Here is a 12,458-nt window from a genome sequence, read left to right on the forward strand (position 1 = left end):
GATTGTTCTGACTGCGAATGAACTCTGCAGATGCTGAGAGGTACAGGAAATGTCTTGTCCTAGAAACAGCATTTGCTCCCTGCTTTAGGAATTGGATTGTACTAAAATCCCAACGTGGTAAGACTGATTAGCAGACTTTGGTAATGTCTTCTGCCCTGGTACAGTTTTATTACAGTCTTTTATTACCAAGGAAAAACATAGAAAAGATTTCCATTGGTGAACATACACCCACTCTCTGGGAGCACACGTTCCTGTGGTTAACTTACGCCGGGGAAGAGCACGGCCCCTGCCCTCTGAAACACAGAGCGGCAAAATAAAAGGACCTCACCGAAAGAATGAAACAGAAACACACAGGTACACAAGCAACAGAGGGAAAGAAATGCCATTGGGGGGCATTTAATGTTAAAGAGAAACTATACAACTGGGCTGGTGGTGAAGAGGATTTAACAGAGCTGAACAAGGTGACCACCTGCATCCACTTCAGAGAGGAGAACCGGCAGCAGGATGAGGAATGCTTACGCAGTCATGTGCGTGTGTGTGTGTGCAGTGCTTCTTTCCACTGACAAAATATACTCTGCAAACATCCCTGGCACCAGCAGCTTTTCCTCTGTAGTGAAAACTTAAGTTTCAGCACGGGATTAAAAGGAAAAGAAAAAAAAAATCGCTCACACAGAGAGCCATGTGGTTTGAGCTGGGCAGATTTCCCTCGGCCCAGGCGGTATGGAAGAGCGGGGTGCTGGCTTCAGGAGCACTCCCCGGCTGTGCACTGGTCAGCCACAGGTTGAACCTTCCTTCCTCACAACAGCAGGCTGCGAACTTTCCTCTACCCCACTGTGGTCTGGGGAGCATCCAGGAATGGTTTACAAGACTGCGGATTTTAAGCCATACCCTTGCAGCCTTAGCTAACCTTCCCTCTAATGAGACAAAGCCCTTTAGAGGGACCGAGAATCAGTTCTGAATTCCCCAGTGCAGGATTTGAAATTTGAATAACTAGGACTCACCCATGTATGGCTGTAATTTGCAATGTGCAGTTAACTATTGCAAAATGCTGAGATTTACTGATCAGAAAGAAGAAAGAACCCACTCGTCACCTTCTCACTGGCTTGCTTTCTGTAATGAAATAGCACGTGCTGGTGTGCTCTGCCAGCACCTCCTCAGCTTCCTCACACTGACTGAAACGTCCAAGGGGAGATGGAACCAAAGACAGATTCCCCAGCAGAACTGAAGGAATGCCGAATTAGCTGGCCTGATGGGGGAAATTTCAAAACCAAGATGTCTCTTAAATAAGCTTCTTTAATTATTATCATCATCTGTTTATTTATACAAATATAAAATATATTTATATAGATTTATATAATATAGATTTGTCGCTTTGGTGGCTCCTTTCATTTACAGACATACTGGTCAACGATCTCTGTGCACTTTTTACACTTGACATAACAGCACCAGTGGAACTTGCAGTGGCAGCGCTCCACCTGCACGCTCTTGAACTGGTCGTAGCCCCGGCCGCAGCACATCAGCTCGCAGCCATCCATGCCCTCCGAGGTCTTGTTGCACAGCCGGCCCTGGGTGCCCAGGGAGCCGGTGGTCTCATTGCGGAGGCAATAGTCCGGGCTGGGGTCCACGTAGACCAGGTCCTCCTGGGTGGGCATGTTGAAGCGGTTGTTCACCAGCTCCAGCTTGCCCTTGCGGCTGATCCTCATGGCCGCGGCGCTGTCGTACTTCTCCTTCAGCAGGTCGCCCACCTTGCGGAAGTCAGCCAGCTGCAGCCAGCAGGTCTTGAGGCTGCACGAGCCCGACACGCCGTGGCACTTGCAGGCCACGTCTGCCAGCTTGTACACGGCCTGTGGGGAAAGAAATGCAATCAGGCAGAGCTGTGTTTATTCCTGCTGCACTGGCAGCTGGCTTAATTACAATGAATTCATCGCGCTTTCAGAACCGCTTTGATTATCCCGCAATTTCTGTTGTTTCGCCCTTCAGAAGAGACAAAGGTCTTCTCCTCCCCCTGTTGCGACTGCTGTGCTCCTGTTCCCTAAATATTTCTATTTCTGGTCACGCTGCCTGCAAACACGACTTCCTCACCCCACCTTCTTTCCCTCCGGCACATTTCTGGATTGACAGCAGGGTCAAGAGCAGGAGAAGAAGAGAAGTCCTCTTTACGTGAACTCTGGAAATTCCCCACCTCACAGACCACCACGGTGTGGCATGTTTTTTCCATTCAGTGCTGCAGAACCAGCCCATTTCCTACCACCCGCACCAGGAACCGACGCTATCGTTACAGGGACACATCTGCATCCTTTGGAAATAAATCCATGGACCCACACCCTTTCCCTTCCTCTCTCCCCAGAGGAGCTCGTCCAGGGGCAGTGTCCAGAGAGAGGCAGGCAGGGCTGGTGGTGCACAGGACGGACACATCTCCCTGGAAGGGAGCTCAAGGTGCTCACCAGGCATCCCTGGGCAGCGCAGGGCTGAGCCAGGAGCCCTCACTGCGTTCCTGCGCCATCTCGTGCCCGGCTCCCTCCACTAGCAGGGCTGTCGCCAGGCAGAAGAGCCAGGATTTCAGCAGCACACGCGAGCTTTCCGTGCTGCCTGTTCCCAGACACTTTCAGCCACGTTTTCGGGAGCCTGCGGGGGCTGCACATGCATCATACCCCTGGAAATCCGGCATCAAAGTTAGCAAAGAGTCTTGAAATTCAGGGCAGTGAGTGTAAAACCCTCATCAGAGCGAGCACAGGATGTGAAGGGGAACGGTGTTTACTCTCCTCCTCCCCACACCAGCTGGGAGGCCAGAGAAGCACTGAGAAATAAAAACCAAGGAAAATCAACTGAAATGCAGGTTGGGTTTGTTCTTCCCATTCATTTCAGAGATGGGTACAAAAGCACAACGCTGTGTGAGATCCTGACAGCTCTCAGCCACTGACAGAGCTTGCAAAGCAAGAATTGGGCATCCCCCCACCATCAGAGCTGCTCCATGTTACAGCAGCTTGATCCCCCATCCCTTGGCTCCTCATTCTCTCCCCATCAGGCTCACATCTGCTCTCCCGAGACCATCCTGCATCCTGCAGTGCTTCTGCCAGATCCCGCATGCCAAGCAGAGATGTTTGGCATCAGCTGCCAAATTACCACCAGCTGTATCTGGTGGGGGAGAGGAAGGAACATGAGAACAAAACAGGGTGCTCTGAAAGAGATGTCGATGTGTCTTCCAGCCAGGTTTTCTGCTGAAAAAAAAGCAGCCAAGCACAGAGGTTTCTTTTCTGCCTCACTCACTGACGCAGAAGAAAGCTTCCCGGCTCTCTGCTTTCACGTGCCAAGGCGATTAAGGCAATTGAGCATACTGCAAGCAAAACCTTCTGCCTACAACAACGTTCTGGACCAGCAGGGAGAGGTCAGAGTTCTCCTACAGCAACTGGTTGCTCCTTGCCTAACTAAAGTCTAGTGCTTTTGACAGCTAGTGAAGATTCAATTTGGCTTAATGGCTAAATCACATGGAGGCCAATCCAGCTCCTGAGAAAGTCAATGGAGTGAGTCCTTGAAACAGAAGAGCTTTAGTTCTGCTCCTCAGAGCTCAATTTACTGAGGCAATCCCTGACGGAGCAATGTAACAGCTACAAGCTGGGAGTTAAGCACTTGTCTTGGATCAAACTACAGCTGCAGAGGACCAACCACACCGTTACTTTAGGATTCCTGCTGTACTATGACCAGACAGGCTACAGCTGAATTTCCTGAGCCCCAGACACTTACTATATCCTCACTGCACTGCCAGCCTGCTTGTTATAAGCCTGTGTTAGCACTTTTTGGTTATGGTTCTGTCAAATCCCAGGCCACTCATGCCTCCCTTGCCCTTGCACGTGGTTTTATAAAGTATTATGATTCTTCCTAATCCTGGGCTTTGTTCCTTTAGAAAAACACTGCAACTCAATCCCCTTCAGTTAATGTCATGGGAATGAGTTCACTCTGACTTGGCTTTAGGCAACTGATGCTCAAAACATCTGTTGTTTCGCCCATGTGGGCAGTAGCTGTTCTGGGGAAGGCCAGTGCTACCGGTTATCACAGGTGAGCACGGCGCTACTGAGCCCCCACAGCTCCCACCACCCATGTCCCGTGGAGGCAACCACAGCTTCTGCTGCTGAATTGCTCTCCCACTGTCCCCCTTCCCTGCCCAGATGAGGAGAAAGCAGAGGAAATTGGAGAATTCCTCTCCGACCAGGCTCAGGTCAAGGCAAAGAATAACAGACCCCACATGCAGTTCTGAGGGCAGGATCTGATCGATGGCCATGCCACTTAAACAGGTTGAAAATGCCTCTAATGGAAAGGCTTAAAGCCCCTTCCCATAAGCCCAAGTTCTCTTCCAATTCTTTTTGTGCAAGAATGGGAACAGGAAGAGAATTAATGGGTAATTCCCACGTGGTCAATTAGCCAGACCCCCTTGCAGGCTCTTCTGGCAGTGGCTGGAGTGACTGATGACTGAGGGCTGCCATTTGCTGACTGGGTAAACAGCGTGGAAGGACTGACTGCCAGACTCTGCCAGACAGAGCGACAGATAAGGAGTGGGGGTAAGCAAGAGAGGGTAATGGAGACCAGCTGGAAGAGAAAGACAGATGGAAGGAAAGGAGGTATTGAGATAACAGCCAAAGACAAACAAACAAGAGCAATAAAGCCAGAAGCCACCACCACAAGGACTCCGATGTGGAGTGAAGGGGTGATGGGGTCAGCACTGCCTGAAAGATAAAAGACCTCTGATCCCCTCCTGTCCCCGCCCAGCTCCTTCTGAGAACCACGGAGAGAAGGGACAATCTCTCTCCTGCCACCAGAGCCCCTCAGGATTCAAGGAGAACTTTCTCACCCATAGGAAACTGAGTGAAGGGACATGCCAAAAATCTGCCTACAAATCAGGAGGTATCAGCTGAAACCCTGGCTGTGACAGCAGGGCAGGGCTGTAGTGGGATGGCAGCTGGTGGCCACTCTGCAGTGCTCACTGCTGGGTCTCCAGCAGTCCTTTCTTTCAGCATAAACTTCTGGGAATGTGGAGTTACATACACACCTTCCTACTTACAAAAGCAGTATCTGAGAGGTTTAGGGATGCAGGACTAGACAGGACCTCCTGGGTTATTAGCTATGATCTCTTGCTATTGTGGGCACTGCTTCAAGTAACATTTTCCCTAAATGCATAGGATGCCCTTTTAAAAGCAATTACATTTTCAGCCACCATTATTCTGATTGCTATTCCAACAATAAAATATCTTTTTCTGATTTCCAGCATATGTGTATTTACTTTATGCCCATTTGCTATTGTGCCAAATTGGCTTTTTGCTTAAAAAGTACTTTTCCTTCCCTGTTATTTCTCCCACGAACACAGACATCAGTCATATCCTCTCTCCACTTTCACTTTACTAGGTTAAATATGGCAAGCTGTTCTAGCCCACTTTCTTTCGAAAAGATTCCTATCCCTTGGGTCAGCCCTAACAAGGCTTTTCTAGTCTGAGGTCATTTTACTTGGGAATATGAGAACATACAATACTTTGGGGCCTCACGAGAGCTTAATACAATGGCATTAGTATTCCCCATGTTGTATAAAAAGACTTATGTCTCGTATGTTACAGGATATGTACCACCTTCCAAGCCACATTACATCTGCAGTCATTTGCAGCCGACTGCTGCGACCAGTTCTTTCCTACTCTTTTCCTAATGACTGAAGAGGTATTTCATACAAGGCCTCAGATGATGGGCTTAATGTTGTTTTACTGAGTGTCATTAGCTGCTGTACAAAATTCAGATTCTCCTCTGTAGTCATAATACCTGCCACCTTTGCATCAGCAGCAGAGTTCATCAGCCCATTCGTAATGCTTGTGTTGAGGCTGAGAAACAAAAATACTAAGGGCAAGTCCTTGATGAGCTCTGCTAATCAAGCTCCATTAAAATCAAGCTCCATTCTTTTACACAACTTACTGACGTCTTTCCTTGAACCAGTTTCTTGTCCATCTCACAGCTACTGCGATTTTCATTGTATTTCCCAGTTTGACCAAGAATTTCCCGTGTGGGCAATACCTCAAATGTTTCACTGAAGTTCATATAAATGAGATCAATCAGATCTAGCCTGCTTTGAGAAAATCGGTGATGTTCTAAATGATTGTATGATCAACTTTTGGAAGATTCTTCTCAAATTATTTCCTATTTTCCTCTGAGATATCCAATGCCCCCTGTTCCAACTCGACGTCCCAGGCAAAGCACTCACTCAGGGTACCAAAACTTCTCTGCTTTAGACTCAGCCCCATCCTCATTGGCTGTCTCCTTTCTTCCAACCTCCTCCAATTTGCAAAGTTTAAAAAACTTTTGCTGCTTATTTTACTAGCCTTTGCAAGGTGTGACTCAGCATGATTTTTACTGTTCTCACCTCCTCTTTACACTTCTTGACCTCTAAGGCAGAGCTTTTCACTATTTATTTGCTATCTTTTTTTTCTCCTCCATTCTTAGTAGGCTCTTGGTCTATTCCTCACAGCTTCTCTGTGGCAGTTATTAATTCAGTGAGGCCTGGATATTCTTCCTACAACCTTCTTTCTCTTGTTGGCATGCAGAGTTGTAACGGCTTTAGCATCTTTGACTTGAAAGACTTCAGACCTCCTCCACATCCAGTTCCTTGGCTGAGCTTATTAACCAGCTCCCTTAGTTTATCAGAGTTTGTGGTTTGGGTTTTTTTTAATCCACAAGCTTAATTACACACTGGTTTATACTTCCATTTAATTTAGTCTAATCTAAAACGACTTGTGTTCATCTAATCTGTGTTACTGAGTTCACCTCAGACCAGGGGCTGTACTCTGTCTCTGGACCCCTCAAGGCAGTAAGACTGGCTGCTGGAGTCTCATGTTCACTCCTTGCTTTCGGCAGGGTATTTATTTGTAGTAATCCAAGTTCATGCTCCAGATATGTAGCATATTCAGAGCAAGTAACGCAGAAAAGAATGTCACATTCAGGCTACTACTCCACCACACACCCCCCATTTCTAAGCAAATGCAGAGCCTCATCCAAGCCAAAAACAACCCCAATCCCAAACCAAATCTCACTGAGTTACACAGCTTTCAAGTCCAGGTTTTCACCTACTGCAAATCCACCCCGATTTGATTTTGCAAAAGAACCATGAAGTACTTGCAATGCTTCCACCTAACACATTGATTTCACAACCAAAAAAATAGAACAAATCATCTTTGGTGGCAAAATGAATCTGGAATTACATGCAGAAAAGACAGACATCCAAGGGAAAGGGAAAGATGATTCAGTAACAATCAGAAGTAAGAAAGGGCAGAAAATTGATAAGGAAACTAAGGATATTAGTTAAGTATGTGCAGAAGAGCAAGACTAAGTACATTTAATGGGATTTTTTAAACATGTATTAGAAATAAAATTAACCTTTGAAAAGCTTACTTCTAGGGAAGAATGATAAAAATTTAAAACACCCTGGGGGAAATGCACAAATGTTCAGGCTAGTATTCCTGTCCTGCTTTTGGAAAGAGGCAGGATTACACAGCTGCACTGCATGTGAATGATGCTACACCTTCCAGGCTATTAATCACAGACAGAGGAATTGTGTGAAAAGCTGAAGTGCATACACTGAATGCATACAAAAGGGTATGGGAAAATTGGAAAGGGACGGGAAAATGATTTGATGGCTGATGAGAACCTCTGAAAGTGAGTGAGTCTTCAGCACTCAATCTAGTTTGTCAAGAAAGAATGGTGAATAAATTACAGTAGATAAATACTTGTATACCAAGGAAATTCTGATTACTAAGAGGGTTTTGGATTTAGCTGTAAAAGTCAGAAAAAGAACTGACTGGAAGCTGGTGCCAGATAAATTCAAATGATCATTAGGTTCAGAGTTGAAACAGTGATTAATGCTGGTAGCACACTACAAAGGGAAGTGATGGACTCTCCATCCCTAGGGGTCCTCAGATCAAAACTGTGAATCTTCTCAGAAAATGTTTCTCACCTAAATGCAAACTATTTATGGTGCCCAGTACCACAGTAACTGAGCAAGGCCTTGGTTTCAGAGAGAGCCAGGCTCCTGGCCTTATATTCCCAAAAATCTAAATTATGGTAGTAGAAGAGAACGCTACATGCCAAAAGGTTCTTCTTTCCACCACCAGCCTGTCACTTCCAGAACTCTGGGAAGCTGATTTCTTAGACATAAAACCTTAAAAATGGGCCATTACAGCACCTAGTTTAATTGGAAAGGGCGTGGATGTCTGCATATGTCTGCCATACAGTGTCTCAACAGACCCCAAAATTCACTGGCTTTAGCTGGCAGTGGAAGCCTGACAGTAAAACCGGAATACTGTCAATACTGGCTGTAATATTCACAAAAACGCAGAACATGTGACTGTACACTTTTACTGGGGCATCACTGGACTATCCCCCATCAAACCTCCAAGTAATGTGATCTCCAGCTACCTCCAGCCTTCTGACTCCCCCTCTGTGAAAAAGGAAAGGGTCAGCACTCCTCTTACCCTGCGGCCAGCCTCGTTGTTCTGCAGGTTCATCAGCATGCGAGCCTGCTCCTCCGAACCTCTCACGTAGTTCTTCTCCCTCTCCTTGGCATCCACGAACTCCTTGGCGAAGCGGTATCCGTACTCCACGTTGTCCCCGCAGCCGCCCCACAGCCAGTCTCGGGGCAAGTCCTTGGGCCGGGCGGTGCGGCTGCAGCCGCAGCTGGACAGCTCTCCCTCCCGGCACGCGCGGCTGATGGCGTTCACCACGCCGGCCGCGCTCACGGCGTAGGTGAAGGCGGTCTCTCGGCTACCTGCAGGGAGGGTGACAGCAAATTAACCCCAAGCAGAGCTCGCTTGGTGCGCGACACGCGGCCAGGAGCGCGCAAACAGCTACAGACAGCGGGGCATGGTGTGCTCTGGGAAGCTGCACAGGATTCACTGGAACGAAGGAATGCGATGGCCAAGTGCAAGGGCTCCATCCCGCGCTCTGGACAGCGGCTCCAGAGGCAGGGACTGCTCAGCCTCTTTCCCCATCACTTATCCTTTCATTCTAATCTGGAGGGAACTCTCAGCCAGCAAGAGGGTTGTTCACTTGCTGAAAATACAGCTGCTGATGTTGCCACTGCATTTGCCAATAATCATTAAGAACAAGTAATGAGGTTGGGTCTGTGCAAAAGGAGCACTCTGGTTAAGCCAATTATTATTCTGGAATGGCTTTCATTTAATTGGGACATGCAGTCTTTATGGGCTCCTCTTCATTGAACTTATTTTGGTTTACATAAGGTCAGCTGAAAATTATTTGTAGACGAAGTGAAGGAAACTCATTTTTACAGTACAGCACCAAGACAGAGGCTCTTCCACTGCCTGCAGAACCACAGCGCTGGAGAAGCAAAACTCCCATGTAGACCATAATAAATGAAAAGACTTTCCACTAGCAGGTTTACTAGAGACTGCCCTGCTTGGCGTGTATGCCCTACACAGCTCAGCAGCTGAGCCAAGCAGCTGGATCTGGTCTCCAGCTCTGTATTCCTGGCAGGGATGCAGCCCCAGCGTGACCAGGGCACCAGCACAGCCAGTGCACTGCACGAGGCCAAGCACTGGGAGTGCTGAGTGTCTGCAGAGGGCGAGAGCGACAAGGAGGCAATCCACACCTGCACTCTCACCACATGTCTAATAAATAGCTAAACCAACACCTTCAGAGCCATTGTGCTCATCACCAAGCTTCCAGGTGATAAAGAGAACAACTGCCAAAGCGTCATTAGAATAAGCAATCTAATTGTGAAAGGCTACTCACACCAAACCCCAGCAAGATGCTCTCAAGCAAATTTTAATGACTTCAAAGGGCAAATCCTCAAAGCATGGTTTATCACCAGCTCAGGAGGCTCTCGGTGCCAGCTCCCTCAGCAGGGCTGAGCTGATGCATTTGGTGTGCTCTTGTTCCAATTTGCACGTGCTGACAATCTCTAATTAATAGCAGCTCATCACCAGCTTAGTGGTAATGACCCAAGACAAAGGTGAGGCTGTAAATGGCACCCACCTTGCAGAACAACTTTTCATTTTTTATCCTAAATGAGAGATGAACACCAAGGGTTTCTGCTCTGGAACACAGCTGATAAAATGCTACAGGACACATAATACAGAAGGGAGGTCCTTACTCGCAGGTCATTAGAAGAGAACTATCCTCACCAAACCTCCCTGGTCCAAGAGATACAGAGGAGTGACTCCTAGTTAAGGCAACTCAGCTGAAACTGGCCCATAAGGGACCCAAAATCAAGCTTTTACTCATCTGGTTTGTTTTGCATGTTATGGGTATTTTAAGATAACAGTCCAATATGCAGTTTTGCCCCTACTTGTATGGAGAAAGCCCTGAGGACACACCAATCATCCTTTTAAGAAAAGCATTCCCCTGTCTATAGGGATTAAAATACATGCAAGGAAAGGACCTCACACTGTGACAGCTCATAAAACAGCCTGCATGACTCCAGGTGCTTAGCATCCTTACAGCCTGACTGAGATCACTGAAAAGACACTGGGATTTACACTTTTACTGTCCATATTTTAACCATCTCCACCTGTCAGATGCAGAAGCACAACTCAGCGCGCAGCCCCCGCCTCTGCACGCGTTGTTGAGGCTGCTGAGGACGGCGGTGGGAGAACCTGGAACAAGTCACATCAGGGTGAGGGGTTTGTCTTTCCCCACCTTGCTGCCCACAAAGCAAATACTTGGAAAACCACTTGGGTTTTTGCTCGTCCTCTCCAAGTTCCCTCCAGTTCTGCACCTCCGTGCTGTGGTCCCGAAGGATTGGGCCAGGGTTAGGTCATTCCCCGTTCTGCCCTCTCCCACATCTCTGGCGGGGCGCGGGAGCGGCTCTGCCCGCCGGCGGGAGCTCCGCGGAGCTCTGCTGCCCTCCTGTGCCCGCGGCCACCGGCGGGGATGCGACCTGGCAGCACCCAGGCAAGGCTCGGCTCCCACGGCACGCCTCTCTGCGGCTGCTCGAGGAGGAAAGGCGAGAAGAACGGACCCCGCTGGGCAGACTGACACGAAAGCGCGTCGCTTTAACTTTTTTAATGAAAAAAGTTTTAGTTTCAACTCGTTGTTTTGAAAAGCGTTACCCTGAAGTTTGCCGATCTCAAAGAAAAACAAGGAAAAAGTATTTCTCTTTGTTCCCTGCTTTTATGACTATCTTCCCCCCCCCCCCCCCCTTTTAGCACTTGAAAAGGCAGAAGAGATAAGATCTTTGGCTCCAGAAATGACTGGACTAACCTGGAAACTCCAGCCTTACATTTAGGATTCTGCTGGAGGAGGTATGTTCTCTCCTCCCCCTAAGGAAATTCTAACATGACCTTTTGGGGTGCTCTGTCCTCTCCCCCTCATAAATGTAGCAGTAAGGAATGTGTTTGTATATAATGCATAGAGCTATATATACACATACATGTGCAGTCTAAAATCTATATTGACACAATAGGAAGAAACTTTGGAAGGATAATTTTTTACATCATTAGATATTGTTATTGAATAAACCATATTTAAAAGCTAAGAGCAAGTCTCATGACAACACAAACACTAGGGGAAAACAACGATCCAAAGCAGCCTATTTCACTGCTATGGGTGCCCCTCCAAAAGCTTTGTATCCCTGGACTGCCTCACTCCCATGAAAAGCACAAAATGAAGGTGTAATGATTAAACACAGACCGACCAGCTCTCCTGTTTCTGAGCTGAGTCAAGTTCTGTGACAGAGAGACGAAACTGATCTTCCAGGTTTCTGAGTGAACACTCTCAGAAAGATCTCCCAGGCTTTGGCCCAGTCGGGTTCTCCTCCCCTCTCACAATCTAGTCCAGCTCAAGACATCATGTAATGCGTGCCATGCCCGCATCGGTGGGTGGGCAGCCGAGGGTTGTTGGCACACTATACACCTTCTGGGTCCTTCTTATCTCCTTTCCCCTCCCTCTCCACAACAATCTGGCATGCCTGTGCACTCTTGCAGATATTCTGGTCTCCAGACCTTTCTCGTGCCATTGGCACAGAGTACAGAAAAAGGGCTGTGGTCCAGATTTGGGGCTCAGAGGTTGAAAACAGGAGACAGACACACAGTATGAACCCAGGGAAGAATGACTTTATATCTGGCATAACCTGAGAGATTGAAAGGCTTTGTCTTCTTCCCCAGTGTGGAAAATATATTTGCTGAAATGATAAGCAATGACTCATTACGAAGTAGGAAAATGTAAAAGCGGAAGGTGAAGCTATAAAAAAGAGCAGAAGCAGCACCTCCCTCCACAGCAGCTTATCACTGACACAGATAACAGCCATGAATCACCAAAGATCCCGGAACATCCCAGGACACCTTTGGTGACAGTTTTCTTTTGAGCAGTCTTGTGCTGGAGTATAAGCATCTGAACGTGCTCTAACTGACCAGAGAATGGTTTCAAAGCTCTGTTGGGACAGGTTTTCAAAGAGTGGGCAGCTGCAGGCAGTCACCTCA

General features: G+C 47.6%; 1 protein-coding gene across 2 annotated transcripts in view; it reads right to left on the reverse strand.

Moving 5' to 3' along the window:
• Positions 1-364: 364 nt before the first annotated feature.
• The window catches only part of WNT5B (Wnt family member 5B), a 70,952-nt gene continuing 58,858 nt past the window's right edge, over positions 365-12,458 (reverse strand). For both annotated transcript variants that reach the window (XM_039570731.1, XM_039570730.1), the window contains exons 4-5: positions 8,496-8,788; positions 365-1,844 (exon numbers count right to left, since the gene is read on the reverse strand). In XM_039570731.1, the coding sequence (XP_039426665.1) occupies positions 1,386-1,844; positions 8,496-8,788 (752 nt within the window). In that variant the 3' untranslated portion in view covers positions 365-1,385. The remainder of the gene's footprint in view (positions 1,845-8,495; positions 8,789-12,458) is intronic.

This window comes from Corvus cornix, chromosome 1A, assembly GCF_000738735.6.
Source record: "Corvus cornix cornix isolate S_Up_H32 chromosome 1A, ASM73873v5, whole genome shotgun sequence".
NCBI classification, from domain to species: Eukaryota; Metazoa; Chordata; class Aves; order Passeriformes; family Corvidae; genus Corvus; species Corvus cornix.